This window comes from Anas acuta, chromosome 22, assembly GCF_963932015.1.
Source record: "Anas acuta chromosome 22, bAnaAcu1.1, whole genome shotgun sequence".
NCBI lineage: Eukaryota > Metazoa > Chordata > Aves > Anseriformes > Anatidae > Anas > Anas acuta.
In genome coordinates, this window is record NC_089000.1 from 2845497 (window position 1) to 2866218 (window position 20722).

Consider the following 20722-nt stretch of genomic DNA (forward strand, 5'->3'; position numbering starts at 1 on the left):
AATAAAGCGTGAAATCAAGTGATGCAGCACTGCCTTGTCCTCTAATGAAAACTCAAAACATGGAGAAAAGTCACAGCACAGGGAACCTCACTCTGAAATAACATGAGAATATTTTGGTTCACATTTTCTCTCTCTTTAAGCTCAGCCTTTTACAATACACTGATCAGGAGCCCAGTTCCCTGATTGATACTGTCCTTCTAAAACCTGTCCTTAAGTGCTCCCTCTCAACCAATATCTCTTGCCCTAAGCTTCTGAGGGCATAGTGGAGACATCCCAAAATGAAATAGGAGTTTATAGAGCCATGGTAATTTCAAAATCAGGGCTGGCCTTACTTGCTTTCAAGAAGGTGACCCAAATTAACACAGGCCTTCTACAGCTACTCTTCTTGCGGATGTGGTTCTGCAATGCCCACTGTATACGTTGAATCTCCTTGCTGAGACTTTGATCTCTTCCTCTTTTTCTGTAGCTTTCCTCTAACTTCCCTCCTGCTCACTATGTACATAACTTGCGCTTTTTATCTAAATAGGATAAAGTCATTCTTTGTAGCTTATCAAATGAACATCACAAAGATCCTGGCTGTAATTCACAGGAGTTATTAAATCCAAATCATTCCATGAAAAATGTTTACATGGACATAAATCATCTTTTAATTAAACACAAGTAATCAATCACATGCTGTTTTGATGGGAAATTGAAAAATAGCCTGTGGAAAATGCTAAAACCATAAAGGCTAAGCTCTCAATAGTCTCACAAGGACAAAGACCACTGTTCAGATGGGATTTGAAGTTCACTAATTTCAAAATTGGTATTTTTTACATCAAGGGGTATCATGTTTTTGCTGACAATTACTATCCAAGATTTGGGAACTTCCACTGATTTTCTTAGATAGAGAAACATTACCAAAGAAAGTTGTTTCTACAGGCCCTTTATAAATTTAACAACGCTGTCCAGTCCTCTTTTTGCAGAAGGAAATTTCAAAATTTGATAACCATATAGGCTCATGATTCCATGGAATCCATCCTCAAGGTGGTACCAGGTCACTCGAACTCCATTGTCCTCCAGTCTCTTCTTGTACAGCAAGCCGTCGTCCCTCAGCACATCATACTCACAAGTCAAGATGAAAGACTCTGGCAGCTGCTGAATAACAGCATCTTCAGCTAGCAAGGGACACAGGCTGGGTTCAAATTTCCTCTTGAATTCCTCAAAAATTTCAGCCTTGAATTCACGAGGTATGTGTGGTTTGTAGCCTCTGGCCTTAAATTTTTCAGGGATGTTGTCTGCACTCACCCACTTCCTGTACTTCAGCCTTATATCTGGAGGAATATGAGAGCCCTCCAAGAGCTCTTCCATATGTGATGCATCCCCATTTAGGTACTGCAAAGCAAAAAAAGCAGCACGTTCTCGGAATAAGAGAGGGACTCCTCGATTTTGCTGATAGGAAGGTAAATTGAAGTCCAGCGCCTGAAGGCCTGGGTAGATCAAGATCTGAGCGCGTAGCTTGGGGAGGTCTGATCTTCCTGCCAGGGTCTGGCTAACGGCAGCTGCTAGATTGCCCCCTGCACTGTCCCCACAGACACTTATACGGGCAGGGTCCACCCCGTAGTGCTCTGTGTTCCTCATGAAGTGTATGGTAGCATTAAGACAGTCTTCATACGCAGCAGGGTATTTGTGTTCAGGAGCTAAGCGGTACCTAAAACAAAGGAAACAAGAAGAGTAAGAGATGGAACAGTCATAACTATAAATACAATTTTCCTAGCATCCTGCATTTCATCATAACTTGCAATATTTTTTGTTCAGCAAAAAACAATGAAATACTCTGATAAACATGTATTTCTCCAGCAATTTATCACAGATAAGTTGCAAGGACATAGCATCGTTTTGAACTTTTTCTTAGAAGAACCCTGAGTAGAACATGAGTGATACAAGTTCATTGTGATCTTCTGGTGTAGAGTGCATCTTCCTTGTGGATAATGTAATTTAATCAGGCTGCACCTCACCTTCACTTAGGGTATGTCCTTCAGAATTATTAAATTTTATTTTTCTTTATTTAAGCAATTGAGGCAGTTTTATTTTTCTGTCTTACGAGTTTTATATATTACCATTTGATTGTGTTAGAAACCTCACTGTAGTGTATATCTAACTAAACAGATTACTGAACCACTGCCTTCGAGGTTTGTTCATTAGTCATTTAGCTCCTTAGAAAACTCTTCTAAGAAGCATTCCTTCTTTTCGTGTGGTGCCAGCATAGTTCTGCGTTGTGCTGAGGGATACCTGAAGGTTACGAGTGGGTCTGTTTGCAGTCTCTCTGCATCAGCAGAGAAGGAGAAAAGCCATATATACATATATATACGTACTTCAGAAGGGGAGTGTGGACTGAACTCACCCCACAGACACCACCACCGACTCGCTTTTTTTGGCGATGTATCGGCAGATGTTCTCATGGGAGTCTGCAAGAGGTGGCGGTGCGTTAGCTGCTGAGGCTCGGGGGGGACAGCGGCCGCCTTGTCCCACCCTGGCCGTGCCCCCCCGGCCCCTCACCCCCTCTCACAGCCCCTCTCGCAGCCCCTTCCCTCCCCTTCTCCCTTTCCCCCTCAGCCCCTTCCCTCCCCGCCAGGCGTGCAGCCCCGCTCCGCCCGCAGCCCTCCGCTGCCGAGCCTAACGGGGAAGCTGCGCCAGATTCCAGCCCAGGGTGCCGGGGAGGAGAAATTCGTCCCCCTCACACCTCAAGAAGCCGGCGGCGGCAGCTCAGGGCTGCGTTGGGGACCGCCAACGCCCCGAGGCGCCCTACCGATGCTGCAGTACAGCCAGCCGCCGCCGTGGAAGAAGATGGCGCCCGGCCTCAGGCCGGCAGATGGCGCCCGGGGCCGGTAGAGCCTCACCGGCACCCGGCCAAACCGCGCGTCCACCAGCGAGAGCTGCGGGTCCGGCCCCAGCTTCCTCCCGGAGCGCATGTAGCGGGTGAAGGCGATCTTCGTGCACACCCCCAGCTTCTCCAAAATCAGCCCCTGTTCGGAGAGAGGGAGGAGAGGCGGGCTGAGCGCGGGGCGCCCCCCCCCCCCCTCCCCGGGGCAGCGGGCGGCCGCCTGAGGGGAGGCTGCCGCGCTGCCGAGCCCGGCCGCCGGGCAGGTTGCCGTGAGGGGAGACCCTGCGCCTGCCTTCCCCCGGCCGCTGCGGGGGCATCCAGGCTTCGTGGTAGCGGGATTCAGCCTCCTCCGGAGCCGCTCGCCGCTACCCTCGCCTTTGGCGGCTGCTCCGGCTGGGTCCTCAGCAGAAAGTCTGTCACGGGAGAAGATGGAGCCGTGGCGGTCCCCTGCGAGGCTGCGGGCCTGGGGGAGCGGGGTTGCTTTGGCACCGCGCGCCTGAGCAGGTAGGCCCGCGCGTTGACCCCATGCCCTGTCAGGCAACAAGCTGTGGGGAAGAAGCCTGGGTGTTCCCTTCTCAGTGTCACCAAGTCCTACGGCTTCGTACCAGCCTCCCACCACTTACCACCTTCCAGCCCAGATGTCATCCCTCCAAGGTTTCCCAGGAGTCTCCTGTTTTAGCTGCTTAAAAAGCACCTGGCCGCCTACCAGCGTTACTGGAAAGCCCCATGAATGCCCCGAAAACATCGCCTGTGCTTAGCGAAAACAAAAATCAAAGCCATCTTGCTGTTAATAAATAATTCATTTAAATTGAGATAGGAGAGCTCAGCAGATACTGTTCGGGCTCATGGTTGGCTTCACCCTTAAGTTAATAGGGAAATCCTGAATGAAACTATCTGAGGTCTGATAGAAATGCTTCTGAAAAACTGCCCTCTGAAGCTAACAACCAAAATAAAAAATAAAAAATAAAAATAAAAATAAAGCTTTCATTTAAGTGTTAATGCTGCTAGCAGGATCCAGCTAATTATATATATAACGTGACCAAAAAAAAAAAAAAACTAAATCCCACTTCTGGCAGAAATAACGGCAAAGTAACTCACCACAGCAGATGTACTAATCATAAAAGCAAGGACAATTCGAAGCTTTCCAGGATGATTCACTCCAGGAGGGATACTGGCATTGGGGTAGTCAGATTGAATTGTTGTCCTAATTGCTGTTATGAATGAAGCAGTAAAAATCACCAGCAGTATCACTGACAGTATATAAAAAAATGCCATTTCACTTAACAAAAGATGAGGTGTCTCTATGCCTATCTTTGATTTAGTTTTCTCAGATAACGTGGACTCTTAGAGCAGTCCAAGTTCAAACAAGTTCCTCCAGCTGTCACGCTTAAAAGTCCTTGGAGATGTTGCGCAAGGTGCCAGCATGCATCACATTGGAGAAGAGGCAGAAGAAAACGTGTTTAATTTCCTGTTTAGTGTCTTGTTAATTGTGGGATTGATAAAGGGCGTGGTAGACTACATGGCATTCTTGGATTGTGGATATGTGTTGCTGTTTACAAGAGGAGCAAGCCAACTAACGTAGAGGTTAACTTGTCTCTTGCGTATGATCTGCAGCCACAACAGACTGCTTCTTGTGTTAGAGACATTCTTTAAGTAGTTTGGAGTATATAGTCTTAACAAGGGCATTTAAAAAGGAAAAAAGCTGGCTAACATGGGCTTTACAAAAGTAAATGTGTTGACCTTGTTTTGTTCTTAGAGTATTTAAATATTGAAACAAGCTTATCAACGCACTCGTATGTCTGATAAATGTAGGAGCATACTTAGAGCATTTCAAAGGTCCTCCATTGCGCTTTGCACAAAGCTGTTAACAGAGTAGCTCTGTCAGGGGTGGTTGCGGTTTTGACTCCATTTTTGCAAGTCTAAAATATCAGTTACCCAGCCCATGGAAATTTTATGGAAGATGGTGACTGGGACTCTTAGGGTTGGATGCTACGTGCAACATATAGCAAAGGCACTGATTTATAGGATTGTCATATCAGTACCTTTCTCCTTTGCTGAAAAGCACTTAGTCTTCTTGGGAGGATAAAAGCATAGATCATAATTGAATGAAATGGGTCAGACCAGATGTTGATTTAAAATTTTACTGCATCTTTAATATTTACAGAGAAAGTAGCAAGTGCCTAGTCCAAAAAGATCATTAAAATAGAGACTGCATATGGAACATTTCAAATCACACTAAACTAAACTTTCACAACATTCTTTAAATATACTTTTGGAGTGATCACGCTGGCATAATTACTCTGAAACTGTCCTATCTAAACCTCTTACATGGAATTTAGGAGCACAAATGAACGCAGAAAATTGGTAATTATTATGGAAAGAAAAAAAATTGTTTCTATAAGCTTTTTAGGAAGTTCACAATATTGTTGAGACCCCTTTCTCCAGATGAGAAGGACATCCAGTCACTATTAGAAAAGCTGATGATTCCATGGAATCCATCCTCAAGGTGGTACCAGGTCACTCGAACTCCATTGTCCTCCAGTCTCTTCTTGTACAGCAAGCCGTCGTCCCTCAGCACATCATACTCACAAGTCAAGATGAAAGACTCTGGCAGCTGCTGAATAACAGCATCTTCAGCTAGCAAGGGACACAGGCTGGGCTCACGGAATCTTTTCATTGTCTCATAAACTGCAGTTGGACAGTCAAGTAGCACATGTGGTTTGTAGCCTCTGGCCTTAAATTTTTCAGGGATGTTGTCTGCACTCACCCACTTCATATAATTTAATTTAATATCTACAGGAATATGAGAGCCCTCTAAGACCTCTTCAATATGTGATGCATCCCCATTTAGGTACTGCAAAGCAAAAAAAGCAGCACGTTCTCGGAATAAGAGAGGGACTCTCTGATTTTGCTGATAGGAAGGTAAATTGAAGTCCAGTGCCTGAAGGTGTGGGTAGATCAAGATCTGAGCGCGTAGCTTGGGGAGGTCTGATCTTCCTGCCAGGGTCTGGCTAACGGCAGCTGCTAGATTGCCCCCTGCACTGTCCCCACAGACACTTATACGGGCAGGGTCCACCCCGTAGTGCTCAGTGTTCCTCATGAAGTGTATGGCAGCATTAAGACAGTCTTCATATGCAGCAGGGTATTTGTGTTCAGGAGCTAAGCGGTACCTGTTAACGCAGAAGGAGACAACAAAAGAAAGAGAAGAAAATGTTGTTAATTTTAAACGTATTGCTGAAAATACTGATTCTTGCAACCAGCAATACACAGATTGCCTTAGAATTTTCCCTTTCTCCATAGGTTTTCTTAAATAAACTGTGAGTAGTAGCTTCAGGTAGTAGAGGTTAATTTGTCAGGACCATCATCAATTTTTGTGGCATTGCTCAGGTATTGAACAACACAGGACTACTCAGCTGCTAATTAAGTCCAGGTTTTATGGGCAGTTGTTTAATCAGTTTATGCTTCACCTTCACATGTGTCAAGTAGCAATGAGAGTATTTCCTTTCTATGTCTTTCTTGCTCCAACTCTATCATCATCATCCAAATAGCTGTTGGTATATTGATGATAATATTAGCTTGTCATTCATGTAATGCTCCTGTAAGCAGCAAGTATTTTCTTTGAACGAGGGTTAAGTAGAATATTTGACTTACTGTCTGTTTACTATCAATTTTTAGGTGGGAATTAAAAGCATGTCCTTCTTTTTCCAGTTAAATATTCATAAGCATTATTTGTGATTTGATCAGACAGTAAAAACTGAGTCAGTCTTCGGTGGTTTCAAACAAGAGCAGAGGAAATTTGCAAAAGCACTTGCCTGACAAGTCCTTTGGAAATATCTACTGGGAATGGTTGTTGCTATGATCAGGCTAGCTATAAGGTGCTATTCACAGTGTAGGAAATAATCTCTTAAAATATGGCATAAGAAAAGACTCACCCAACAGATACAACCACTGAGTCACTTTCTCGGGCAAGCAAGCGGCATAGGTTTTCGTGGGTGTCTGAAAGAAACAGTCTCATTTGTGGTTTTTTTTTGGTATTATTTTTCTTTTGTTGTTGATTTTTCCCCCCTCAACAGTGCTGATGTCCATTGTGTATGGCAAAGAATTGCAAAAGAAAAATACTGTCTACTTTTCTTTGACCCTTCCAACATAGCTCTGCAGATCTTTTTTACCCCCTTATCTTCCCTTTTCACTGTCTGTTTGCAGTTTGTTTTTTTGTCTCATATCTCGTTGTTCTTCTCTTTACGAGAAGTCAGATAACGCATAGCAGATGCCTTCTTCTGAAAGCTTCTGTGGTTATACTCAAATTCTATAACTGCTACAGGTCAAGCAACAATCAACTTTACCATTTATGATGAGGTCGCTTTTTAAACTGAATTATAGTAATTTTTCTGATAGTTATCTTACCAACACTTCCAAGTGTCCATCCTCCTCCATGGAAAAACATAACTCCCCTCCTTTGGCTGGAAGATGGAGCCTTAGGCTGATAAATCCTTACAGGCACATTCCCAAAACACAGGTCCTTGATGAAGAGCTTCTGGTCTGCTCCCGGAGTCCTTACACCTTGCATGTACCGGACAAAGTTAATCGCACTGCAGATCCCAATCTTTTCCAAAATCTTTCCCTGTTCAAAGGCAAAAAGAATAGGGAATTCACTCAGAAGATTTTGTATTTTCCCAAGTAAAGGAACTGCAATGTCAGCATACTCGTGATATCTAAGTCACGTCTTTTAGGAGAATCATTAAATATTTGAGTAGTTTTACAGGTGCAGTACAACTGAACAAGTAACAGTAGCATCGGGAGAGGTCACATGAAAAGCCATGTTCACCACAGAGCCTAATCCCAAGGCAATCCAGCATTAACAAAGACTGGTGAAGTATATCCCTTTGCTTTCTCAGCAGGTCCTTTACCTGCCATTGAAAATGAGTTTGGTTTTCATTTGCTGTTCTGTCTTTGCTCTCTGAGAAGGTGGGAAAACATAGTGAAAGATAACAGTTCCGGTGATGAGTTAAGATAAGAATGTATTTGATAACTGCCTTTTGATTCATCTCAGGAATATTGACTGGTGTTTGCAATATATTTGCAGGAAGTTCCTGAGGTATTTAGTAAGCCTGAGCACCTGCTCCTTCTTTAAGCCAGTGATACTCACACCAGGCACTTAAGGGTGAAAACAACCCAACTGAGAACTACAGGTCCCGGGTAACGTTACAAAAACAAAACAAAACCGAAAAGCCCTTAACTTCTTTTTTTAAATACTCTATTTAAAACTCTTCAAGCTCTTATTACACATTAGGGGTTTCCCATCAAAGACTGCCATGTTTCTGTGGATTGTCAGTACCGTGTTATTGCTCAATATACATGTACCTACCTGTGAAAGGCGTTTTATTCATCACTGACTGGCTGTTTATAGCTCTTCTCCATATTTGATTTTGAGGCTGAAGAAGCTAACAAGCTTTGTACCTACTGATTTTAATTTTCTATAGAAACTAGTCTTAGTATTTCTGGTTCTGTACAAACATGGTGAAATGATTTATTCTATTGTAATTTGCTGTTTTCCAAACAGAAATGGAATAACTACAAAGTTGTTCTCACCTTAACTTTGAACTTGCTTAGTTTGTGTGTGTGTATGTGTTGTTTTTTTTTCATACTGTGTTATGTTGCAGCAGGTCTAGTTTATGGTACGAATGGGCAGTGTACATATGGTACAAAAAGAGCTGCCTTTTTCAACTGCTGGATTGAAGTCAGTGTTTTCTGATTACAACTTGTGTTGAGACAAAGCATGAGAATATACATGCTGGAATTCTTTAGTGTGATCCACTGTAATCTAGAATATTCCCAACTGATATATATATATATATATATATACACACACATATATGTCTGTGTGTGTATATATGATGTAATTTTAAAAGAATATGTCTCTTTTAGAGGTGCTATAGTAATTTATGGAGTTCGTGCACAACTTCTCACATATTCCTAGCCCTCCTATCAGCAAGCTTGAAAGCATGGCCCAAAGACATCTATCATTACATGAAAATATTCCTGATTCAATGAGATCCTTTGCTAGCAGAGATCACCAAAAGTTGGGTGCTAGTAAGAGCTTTAACTCTTGTTAGCTTCCCACTCTTTTACATGCCAGTTCACCCTAAGAAGTCAGGCTGGCCAGAACTCTTCATTCCCATCAAAACAAGCCTGCTTAGCTGCTCAGAAGTTACGAAAATGGGTTCAGGGGAGTTGAATTTCTGCTGGACTTTGAGTTTCTATTGGACTTTGTTACCTGATGTTGTCACTTCTTTGACAAAGAGCAACGACTTTCCCCAAAACCAGCCCTGGCAAGTTCAGTTACTAATTTAATCTTCAAAATAACTACAGAACTCCTCACCCCTAACTCCAAGCAAGCTTGAAAGCATGGCCCAAAGACATCAGATATATTGTGAGCCTAGGTTGGAAATAGTTTCTATTGCATTTCCATTAACCATTCTTAATCAAATTACTAGGTTAGCACAATTTGTTTTAGAGGCACAGTCACGCTTTCAGACCCTTGTGTTAGCCAGTGCTCCCATATTGCCTAGTGTAAGAGCAAGGCAGAATCTGATTGCAATAACGTAGTGTAATATAAAGAATCTGGTAAAGGTTTCTTTAACAAAACCGAGCTTCTAACTGCAGCTTACAGCATGATAGCCGTGCCCTGCTTTCCTCTCTGAAAATTGATTCAAGCAAGGCTCTATGACTGCATCAAGTTCCAAATTTACAGATTCACCATTCTTCCCACAGAAATCATATGCAGTTAGTTAACTTACCACCACAGCTATGCATATTAAAATAATATGAATGATTCGGAGCTTCACAGGTTGATTCATTCCAGGAGGAATTTCAGAGTTGGAGACATCAAAATTAATTGCCCCCATGATCAACAATATAAATCCAGCAACAAAAACTGCCAGGAATAACACCAGTATAGTGTAAATAGCTGCCATTATGCTGAGCAGTAGACAAAGTGATCTGAAATGTCTTTGATTTGACTTTCCCAGATATCTTTGCCTGGTTACTTCCTGATTCTCAGATACCTTTCTTCGTCACAGGGCTGTTCTGGTGGGGGGGAAAAAAAAAAAAAAGAAAAGAAAAAAACCTTTCTCCTCCCCTTTGCAAATACATTAGTATGTATCTTTCACTTTCCCACTCCCTCTCTCCCCACTCCCGTTATTTCACAAAAGATAAACTGTTTCAAGTCCTGAATTCTGTTAAAAAGCTATGCCAGCAACATTTCAGAATTTTTGCAAAAAAAAAACAACAGTCCTTAGCTGGCAGAAGGACTGCATTAATGTTAAGATAATTAGAGGTGGAAAAGGGACACAGGACATTCATAAGCCTTGAGTTTGTGACACTATAAAGTACATTGCAGAAGAGTTTGTCTGAGGTTATGCAGAGATGGGAGCCTACATGGGACAAATAACACTTTAAATGGATAGACGGATTGTCACCACTGCTGTTTTGGTAAGATGCACTTACAAAATTATGAAATTACAGCAGAATCTCAGCTGTTTAGTATTTGTGTTTTCTTCTAAAAAATATGTTTCTAATTAGCTATTTCAAAGGAATTAAGAAATCTAATCAATGCATCTCAGTATACAGATGCCCAATTTTAAAACATTACTGTTAAAAATTCTTATTTTTTAAGTTTGTCATTACAAACTTACAATAGAAACAGGGAATTGTTCCCTGTTACTTTTGAATAGACTTGGTGTGTTTTAAGTAATCCAAGATCAAGAATCTATTTTGGCTCCAATAAAAATAAACTGTTGAATAAAGAATACAGAATGCCAGAGAAATTCAAAGTTTCTTGGCAGCAGCCTTGAGTACATCAATTTCAGCAGTTCCTGACGGGAAAAAGCTCCATGTAACGTAATTTATCTTAAAATAAAAATCCCTCACAAATTTCCAGGTGAGAGTGCAGGCTTGTTCTTGCCAAGAAGTTAAGCAGCTCCAGCCTTCCTGTTGTAATTGTGCATCAGTCCTGATACCACACAGAACAAAACTACAGACATCTCATGGTTGTTAGAAGGGTCAGGTTTTTGCCTTGAATTCAAACTGAGATACTTCAGTCTATACTGACTAGATGAGCAATTAGCTCGTATTCTTTAGGACATAGTTCAGAAAATTGGAAATGAAATTAAGTGGATATCTTTTAACCTCACCATAACTTCAGTATTATATCAGCCTTTCCAGAAAGCCATGCTTTTTTTTTGTTTTGTTTTGTTTTGTTTTTTTTTTGTCTAACAAAGAATTTCCATCCTTCTACTACAATTTTATTGTGGTGCTGGCTTTTTAAACTCCTCTTGCCTAGCTCTTCTCAGGCTTAGCTCTCTGGAGCGCAACTTGAAGAATGCTTCCTATTGACATCAGCTACAAAGACTACACTGCAATTAGCCCCATCCTCCATTTCTTAACACACAATTACAGTTGGTTTTAAGCTTCTCCAACCTCTCTGGAATTATCACAGCCTGTGTAAGGAGTTTGGTCACTTGTTCTTTCTCTTTCCTCTCTGATCTTTTCTAGTGTCTATTTTCCTACTTTCATGTCTTCATCATTGTTAACGCAAAGAAATTTCACAGCTTTATAGTTCTTTGGCCAGCTTTTCCTGCTTGTTTTTTTTTTTGTGTGTGTGTGTGTGTCTTGTTAAAAAGTTAGCTGAAAACAGAAGTTCTCTTTGTTAGGAGTAGTGCTTTATTTTTTCCCCTTAGGGCAGGGTGGAAATTTTAGTTTAAATAAATGTTTATGGTTTAGTTTCTTCTTTTTTATATTGTTATTCTAATTAATTTATTTCCTGGAACAAGGAGCTGTTTGTCACAACTTGTAATTTATTTGAATAAATAGTTAATATATACTGACAATATGTGAACTGAACTCCTTTAGAAAATGTGCTGAAAGATCAGTGACCAGGCTTTTAACTTCTAGTGGGTCAGGCAAAGCGAGCAGAACAGGATTAGAAAAACAACATGGGAAGCTGAGTTTAGACTCATGGTCAGGTTACTTCATATTAGGTAAACCTCAGGAAGTCAGTATGCTTTCCCATATGAGCAAAAGGTAAGTCATAAAATGACTTCGTTAGTCAGAAATGAAGTAGTTTCAAGTCATGCTGCTTTATGCTGTACTTGCTGCAGAGTAGAATTTGTTAATGGAGAGCTGCAGTTGTTTAAATGACACTTGAGGTTTAGCTGTGGATCTGAGTCTGCAGCTCTTCAAACAACTAGGATGTGAGAACATTGTCGAAATCGCAGTTTTGCAGGAAAATGAAAGAAGTTAAATTCTAACTTCATTAGGCAGCCATAATAATTTTTTCAGTTAAACTGTAATGATGGGGAAAAGTACCATGATGTTTTATTTAGAAAGCTTTCTAGAAAGTAACATTTTTTCATTATTTTTTTCTAGTGAGAAGTTGAGTGTTTTTTAGATCAGATGCTCATCATATAATACTCTGAAATGGAAGCACCTGTTTTGTTTAAAAAAAAAAAAAGAAAAACACAACCTAATACTGATTTAAAAAAAATCCTATCCAGTGGTGCTTCTGGAGTTGTAATGTTTCTACAGTCAGGTGACTATACACGGTAGTTTTCAACAGACCAATTCTTTGATAAGTTTATTATTGTGCACTGAGTTGACTCTGCCTGTGTTGCATTCCTTCTTTCACCAAGAAGAGTTTACTTAGGTTTATTACCGAGTACAGTTTATTACTGAGTTTAGCAAATTTATCTTACTCTTTCAACGGATTATTTTGAATTGCTAGTTTTTATTGTTGTTATTGATGAAAGCATTACAAAGTTGCCGTGACATTACAGCTTCTTGATAAGATAATGTTCTGCTTCTCTACCTTCATACAACTGTGAACTCTTTTAATAAACACATACGATAAGCGTAAAATAATCTTGAAAGAGTACCAGAAGGGAAAGAAGGTTCATCTCTGCACTCCCCTAACATGTGCACATTCACTGAAGTGTAGGGATTCCAGTTTAAGAATCAAATTCCGAAACAAAATATCATTTCTCAAGTTCCAAATAAAATCAAACCTGTAGTAGTTCCAGTGGAGAAAGTCTGTCCCAGACAGACACCTGTATTTCAAGAAAAGCGTTGTCTTTGTGCAAGCTAACCCTAGAAATTAAAATGTGTAGCAGCAGTTTCACTATCTGACATGGGACTCCACAGAACCTCAGAGATACTGTGCTCCATCTGGTACCGTTACCATCTCTGAGCTCCCACAAGGGTCCAAGTAGCTCCCAGCTGTTGTCTTCAGCATTCCTGGGCTGCAAAAGAAGTTTCAGGAAGAGATGTTCTTGTTTGCCTTGAATGTGTGCCAGCTGTGCCGAGGTACTAGAACTGCTGGAGGTGAAGTGAAACAGTGCCAGGTGCTTGATTTTATTTGCATTTTTATAATAATGTTTTCTAGAATGCTGATGTTTTAAATAATCTTACCACTTGTTTGAGAGTAACAGGAGAAATGAGAAAGTACTAAATACACTTCCTCATGCAGTCAAAATAGAAAACATAAATCGAACGTGTTTGCATTCTTTGCCAAGTATACACCATGGATAATGTAAGACTTGCACCATTTTTCTGAAAAATACGGTTATAGACTGTTTATATAATTCACAGTGTTATCAATTATCTTTTTTCCAGATAAAAAGGAAAAAATCCCATAGCCAAAAAAGGCTAAAATTCCATGAAAACCACTCTCAGAATGATACCAGGTCACTTGAATGCCATTGTCCTCTAATCGCTTCTTGTATAACAGTCCATCATCTCTAAGCACATCAAACTCGCAGGTCACAATGTAGGATTCAGGGAGCTGGCAAATAATTGAGTCTTCGGCTAAAAGGGGGGAAAATGTTATTGCTAACAGTTCCTTGACTGCTTCATGGACTTCATGTTTGTATGAAGTGGATTTCTGCGGTATGTAGCCTCTAATCTTAAATTCATCAGGAATATTGTCAGCACTTATCCATTTTTTATATTTCAGTTTCATAATCTCAGGAACATGGCAATTTTGTAGGATATCTTCAAGAAATGATGGTTTTCTATTAAGATAACGAAAACAGAAGTAGATAACTAGCTTCCGATACAACATGGGGATTCTAGCATTCTGCTGATAGGAAGGCAAATGAAAATCTAGCCCCTGTAGTCCTGGGTAAAGTAAGACCTGTGCGCGTATTTTTGGGAGATCCCTTTTATTTACCAGTATTTGGCAAATAACCGTAGCAAAATTAGCTCCGCAACTGTCACCGCTAATGATGATGAGAGCAGGATCCACGTGATACTCTTCTAAATTCCTCATAAAGTATAAGGTAGCATTGAGACAGTCAAAATATTGCCCTGGATATGGGTGTTCAGGAGCCAAACGATAACTGAAATGTCAAAGACATTGTGGTTATTGTCAAAGTAATTATAAATATTTAATTTGCATTGTTCTTGGTTGATGGGTATGGTAGTTAGGTAGGCCGTTTTATCTAAATTTTGAAGTTTATGTTTGTTTTTAGGTCCATGTAGACTGGAAACACGAAGTAATGGTGTACAGCTATTTTAGAATACTTGGCCTGTAAGCACATTTCTAAATTAAATTAAAGGCTAAAGCCATAAATGGAGAACACCATCTAAAATAGTAAATATTTCCAACATATTTTTCAGAAATATTTCAGTTGTAAGCTGTGTTACCATAAATATTTTTATGTAAAAGCAGCACTTACCCAACAGACACAACCACTGAGTTACATTTTTTGGCAATATAGCGGCATATTCTTTCAAAGGCTCCTAAAGACAAAGTTTATCAGAAATTATGTTTTAGAAAGGCAAAAAAAAAGTCACTGAGTACCTCAGCCTTCTCAATATCCAGGTAACCAGGTCTCCCGTTTCCTTCCCAAAAGGGCCCACAATTTCCCTAGTCATCCCTTTGTCGCTGTTACACCTACAGAAGCCTTTCTTGTTGCCCTTGACATCCCTGGCCAGATGTAATTCTACCAGGGCTTGAGCTTTCCTAACTGATCAGAATGTTTCTTTGTATTCCTCCCTCCCCAGATACCTGTCCTTTCTTCCACCCTCTGTAGGCTGGGATGGTTCTGTAGACTTTCTGTAGGCATTCAGTGTTTCTGTCTTAATCCATCTTTGGCAGTCTGAAGAGACTTAGTATATTCACTTATTCTTTGTAAGAAGCATTTTCATCATCTACACAGCCTCTCACTGACTCTTTTTGGTACTGTTAGATCCCATTTGAAGTATGGGAACCCGAACTCTAAGCAGTATGCAGTATTTAAATACATAATGGATTTATTGAAGCTGCATAAAGAGGTTTCCTGTTTTGTCCTATCTTCCTTTCCTAATAAAAAATCATGGCACTTTATTTTCTTTTTGACTGCTACTGTGCTCTACGTCAACATTTTCAGGCAATTTTCTAACATAATTGCAAAATCAGCTTCCTGCGAAGTAGTTAGTCATTGTTTTATCTATAATGTTAGGGTGTTCTGCCCATCTGTCTGACTTCTGCTCTCCATTTCACCTACCATTTTATTACCTAATCCTCTGACATCTTAAAGGCAGTCTGCACTTTTTCAGCCAGCCACTACCTGCACTGCAGGAGTTTTTATCTTATCACCTCTCAACTGCTTTTCTGTGTTTGAATAGCACTGGTTAGCACTGGTCCCAGTGCAGATCCTTATGGGAATCTCACAGGAACCTCCTAAAAGCTATCCTATTTCCACCTTGTAGTCAGTTTTTATTAAGTAAAGGATCATCACTCAGGTGTCATGGGTGTGTAGCCTCTTTAAGAGAGCCTTTTGGGAATCAAAGTTTTATCAGCTCAGTTTCCTTTATTCATTTATTCGCTGACTCATATGAAAAGCTTAAATTGATTCATGAAGAATAGCTTCATTTTATATAAGTTGCATGGATTTTAAGGAGTAATTCATATTTATCTGCTCAACAATTCTGTTCGCATTGTAGCTTCTGCTAATTTGCCAGTTCCGGACTTCAGGCTTTCTAGTCTGCAAGTCCTTTTAAAAACGTATCATTATGTTAGTTGTTTTCCTGTTATCAAATATGACAGGGAATTCAAGTGAAAGGTCACATGCAGATATAGTCAATGTATAGGTATGGGTATTATATTAAGCCATGACATATTATGATACAGCGCCTTTAATGTGCAGATTATGCAATGGTAACTGTGTTTTGAAAAACAACTGTCCGACTTTATGGTAGTTTTTTCTTCCAGTGAAAGGAATTCACTGTTCATTTAAATCATGGAAGCTTGTATCTCGAGTCCTCACCACTACCCAATCTAGCTCTAGAACTAGAAGCATCACAGTTGGTGTCAGCCTGGCCCTCCACCCAGACTACATGCTGTGCAGTGAAATGAGGGTAGACTATTTCTGCCACAGTGCAGAATGGGACCTAAATTATTATAAGCTTTTGTTTCTACATGATGCTGAACCAAGCCAAGTAGGCTCACAACCTCAGTTGTGGGGAACTGAAGTCTGTCCAACACTGTGCAAGTGGAGACTTACCCTTTGAATCAGTAAAGGATTCAAAACCCACAGACTTCCCTGTATGACCCTTGGAATGACATTCAGATTTCCATGCTAGGTGCCTTGGCTTCCAAGAAAAGCCCACGTAGATTTGGTTGCTCAAAAAGAGATCCAGAACAGTTAAGAGGCTGAGTAGGCAGCCACTGAGACAATCAAAGAGTTGTCTCCCTTTCTGAACAAGAAATCATTTATTTTATGCAGTAGAATCACAAGAATCAAACTCCCCTAAACTGGTTTTATTTTTAATGCTCATGTATTAAAGCTTATGTATGCTTCATTTTGATTCTTGAATTCTTAAAGTAAGACAGCAAAAGCACCAGAGAAAGGACTGACACATATCTGAAGGGTAAAGGTTTAGATTTGATTTTAGAAATAGAACTTGCTGATTTCTTACTAATGCTCCCAAATGTGCCAGCGCCTCCATGAAAATACAGTATTCCTCTTCTTTTGCCAGTAGGTGGCCACTTAGGCTGATAAATCCTCAAAGGTACCCCATCTACTTTGAGATCCTTGATAAGAAGTTTTGAATCTCTGCATGGTGGTATTCCATCCAGCACAAATCGCAATACGGTTAAATCACCGCAGACCCCTAGCTTCTCCAAAATCTTTCCCTGTTGAAAAGAAAGAATTCAGCAAATTAGCATGAAAGGTTCCAACTCTCTTTAGTTAAAATAATAATAATAATAATCTTGGGATTATTTTACTGTATTGTATTTCAAGAGGTACTGGAGACAGTGCTTCCTTCAGTGGAGTTATGGTGACTGTTGAGAAATCTTTGAATTGGTTTGATTGAATTGAGTGTCACTGAAGATTGCCAAAAAGAAACACAGCAAACCCCATTTTGCATAAGCAGTTGTCCTCTTGATCATTATCTATGCTTGCATGTTTCTTTTTGTGAATCTGAAAAATAATTACAAATGTATTTAAGCTGAAAATATGGGGGAAAGGAGTAAAATAAGTTTTGATTTGGAAATAAGTGTCATAAGCAACTATGGGTGGCGTGAAGGTGGTGAAAGAGGGTTAGATGTTAAATTATAGATGGAGCCCTGCTAAAATGTATGGGAGTTGTAGGCTCATTATGTACACAAACACCAGCGGTTGCTTTTACTTCTTAAAGCTATGATGAAGAGGGCAACATTTTAGAAAGTATTTTATTATCTTCTGTATTAAAGATACTATATATTTTGTAAGAAAAAATACAAAGAAAGTTTAATTGCCCAGAGAAGAAGTTTTTGAAGCTTAGTGGAAAACAAAAAACTATATTCAAGCTACAACATAATATCTTAAATTTAAAATCAACCGTTTTGAAGTCAATGTCAAAAGACTGTGGTATTTGTAGGGGAAAATGTCCAGACTCTTAAGAGGATTCAGTGGTCACTTTTAGCCCAAGGAAATTCCTGGTTTAAGACTAACGTATGTAGATCTAGAATGTGGTGTAACACACTCACTAACAACTTTTTTACATTGGTTCTTTTTTCCTCTCTACAAATCTGTACAAAGTTCCTATGACACTGGAAGTGCCGCATGACTTAGAAGATGGGATGAACAAGTTCCAGAATTTTTGAATCTGAAGGTCTCCCATTTTTACTTTTTTTTTTTTTTTTTCCATAATAATTAATTTCTGCTTTCAGTTTGGAAGAAATTTGTCTTTATATTATGGAGTAGATATATTGGATATATGTTACATTCATGTGAGTAAATACAGACACTGACACACATGCATTTTTAAAGAATGAGAAAAACCCAAACATATTGTTCATAAATACGGCTATATCCTACTTTCTGAACTAGCCACATAAGAAATTATATCATTTGGTTCATTTATCAGTGCTTACAGGTTTCAGGCGGGTGAATTGCTGCTGCCACTTTACTGTTTTTTTCTTATGCCATTATGTTCCAGCTCCCAAGCATCATACCAAAACAAAAAAGAAATCCCCAGTATTAAGAAAGTGAACTTACCGAAATCATGGTTGTAATCATCACGGAATGGTAAAACCGAAGCTTTAGAGGTTGGTCAATTCCAGGTGGCATTTTTGAATTGAAAAAGTCATATAATAACCCCGCCAGGAACAGTGCTGGTATTATAACAGGAGAGAAGAAAGCCATTCCAATTATTGCTAAACCTGTATAGATGAATGCCATTTCTCTTCCATGGAAATGAACTCCAAAAAAAACCTGTTCTATCTAAAGCCTCGTTTTTCAAGTGTTTCTCATGTGTCTGTCTTCACAGGAGACTAAGCACTCGGTTTATAAGCAGAAATAAGTTTATTAATGTTGCAATACTCTGATACTCTCCACCCTTCTTTGCTAATGATATTATTGGCAACACTTCCTTCCACTGAAAAAAAAAAGGAGGAGGGGGAGATGTTTACTTTGTATAAAAGGAGAAATTTGAAATGTATGAAATTGATCTATATCATGTGCTTTTCACTGCCATTGAGATAACCTTCCAGGGGCCACATGTGAAGATCGTCTGTCTGTTTGTTGTGGGCTTATTATGGGGGGACATTACAGCTGTCAATGTTAACGTTAGAGATGTGCGGCTACTTGCAGTTGTCACCGAGGTGGATACTCCGAGAAGAAAAATATTAAAATGCACGTTTTTTGATTTTGATTAATAGTGGAATGCACAGACCCAGTTAAGTAAGAGGACGTTTGCTCAGAATATAACCTGTGATACGCTTCTGTGGAAAGATCTGTTTAATTGTGTGATGTTTCTTACTTAGCTGTGAAATTTTAGCGTAGACTCCTCTCTTCATGCTGATGTAGGAGTACAAGTGGTCACTGTAAAATCAGTGCTAGGCTGTGCCACTCTTAACTTACATGAAGGTCTCTCCAGGTGCAGGATATGATGTCTTTGGAGATTGAAGCCACTGCTGTTTCTGGTAAAACCTTTTTACTGATTAACCTCTAAGAATCTTATACCCAATCATGAAGTTACAGTTCCCAAACTTTTTTCCTTTCCTGGGTTTTAAAATGAAATTCCGGTCTGAAAACTGATTTCATCCTTAGTTTCGTTAGCCCAATATTTAAATCAAAACAATCAGGTCAGCTGACTTGCACAATTCTAGCTAGTGGAGATAAGAATGTGTGGGACAAAGCAACGTAAGTCTGCCCCAGCGTTTGTGAAATAGGCAAGCTCTCAGCTGTTCTCATTAAGGGCTTTTCTTTGCTGAGGTTTAGTGACTGGTGCCTTCTTTGTGAACTTGTATAGTTTACAAATTTAGCAATATAGTTGGTCTTAGTAATGTCAAATTGTACAGTATTGAAACCATATCCAGCCATCAATGGCCAACACTCATTCTGACCTAACCTTATCAACTTCTTTTTCTTTTTTTTTCCTTATCAGTATCAGAACACAGATTGTAAACCAAAAGCAATTTAAAAATATTGCCCTCCCTTTTTTGTATTGCATGTTAGAAATCTGCTAAATATCTCTTAAGGCTGCTTCATTACATTATTTTGCTATAAGGAAGGAAAAATTCCAATAATTTCCATATTAATTCATTTCACCTTACCAGTAATGTCATCCAAGATGTTATGAGCGCACCAAAGAAGAAAGAGTGTTAAATAAATTAAACTTAAATAATCCTGTTGCTGCATGTCACTTTTCTACTGACGCTTGTTCATAGATACTTCCTATCTGGGCAGCCATTCCTGTACCTGCAGGTATATGAACAGAACTACCTGTGATCGGTGTCAGTCTCTCATAGATCACGTTGAGCAGAGGGTGCCACGTTTCTAACAGTCAGTGCGTTTTTTTTTTTCCAATTATTTTGAGATGTTCAATTGTCAAAAAGAAATGTTTTCTTCCCTTTCAGTCCAGTCAATGAAACAAGTACCATAAATCTTTGCAAACAAAAAAGTGTTCTTTCTGGCATTAGACAGAAATCTGTCTTGGATAACAAGCTAGTACCAGTAGCTCTTTAAACTGCAGCTCTTTGCTGATGTATTGTCATACATCCATTCTTTTACTCTTTCGGTAAGCTCCTTGCAAACTCCAGCTTTCCCAAATGCTTTACCTGTTTGTAGAAGGAACTGGTTTGCATTTGCTAAAGATTCAAGAGGTTCAGCTAAACTTGATAAAATTGATACAGCTTGGAGTTTGGAGTTGTAATGTGTATTCCTGGACATGCATGTGGTACTTTGTTCTTATAAAATATTTAACTCTTCAGAGCTCATAAAATTGATACTCTGTTCATCAAATTTAAAGTTGCTGGAGATGGACATGTTTAATATATCAGTTGGTGAGTACATAATTGACATAGTGTAAATTCTTTCCAGTGAGTCTCCATTT

At 39.7% G+C, this 20722-nt stretch overlaps 3 protein-coding genes across 6 annotated transcripts; all 3 read right to left on the minus strand.

Moving 5' to 3' along the window:
- Window positions 1-623: 623 nt before the first annotated feature.
- LOC137843543 (arylacetamide deacetylase-like 4) lies at window positions 624-4672 on the minus strand. 3 transcript variants are annotated; one of them, XM_068658888.1, is made up of 4 exons: window positions 3962-4672; window positions 2789-3005; window positions 2384-2447; window positions 624-1690 (listed from the first exon to the last, which is right to left on the minus strand). In XM_068658888.1, exons 1-4 carry the CDS (start codon window positions 4136-4138, stop codon window positions 916-918), a joined length of 1233 nt encoding a protein of 410 aa, XP_068514989.1. In that variant the 5' UTR covers window positions 4139-4672; the 3' UTR covers window positions 624-915. The 3 variants fall into 3 exon arrangements, with proteins under 3 accessions (XP_068514989.1, XP_068514992.1, XP_068514990.1); XM_068658891.1 differs by lacking the exon at window positions 3962-4672 and adding an exon at window positions 3487-3897; XM_068658889.1 differs by lacking the exons at window positions 2384-2447; window positions 3962-4672 and adding an exon at window positions 3487-3900.
- Window positions 4673-4990: 318 nt separating this feature from the next.
- LOC137843542 (arylacetamide deacetylase-like 4) lies at window positions 4991-9945 on the minus strand. Of its 2 annotated transcripts, none has more exons than XM_068658886.1 (4): window positions 9661-9945; window positions 7268-7484; window positions 6796-6859; window positions 4991-6033 (listed from the first exon to the last, which is right to left on the minus strand). In XM_068658886.1, the coding sequence occupies exons 1-4, from the start codon at window positions 9835-9837 to the stop codon at window positions 5259-5261; spliced, it is 1233 nt and encodes a 410-aa protein (XP_068514987.1). In that variant the 5' UTR covers window positions 9838-9945; the 3' UTR covers window positions 4991-5258. The 2 variants fall into 2 exon arrangements, with proteins under 2 accessions (XP_068514987.1, XP_068514988.1); XM_068658887.1 differs by lacking the exon at window positions 9661-9945 and adding an exon at window positions 7771-7923.
- Window positions 9946-12609: 2664 nt separating this feature from the next.
- LOC137843514 (arylacetamide deacetylase-like 4) lies at window positions 12610-20401 on the minus strand. The gene is made up of 4 exons (XM_068658809.1): window positions 18385-20401; window positions 16820-17036; window positions 14596-14659; window positions 12610-14256 (listed from the first exon to the last, which is right to left on the minus strand). Exons 1-4 carry the CDS (start codon window positions 18565-18567, stop codon window positions 13482-13484), a joined length of 1239 nt encoding a protein of 412 aa, XP_068514910.1. The 5' UTR covers window positions 18568-20401; the 3' UTR covers window positions 12610-13481.
- Window positions 20402-20722: the final 321 nt, after the last annotated feature.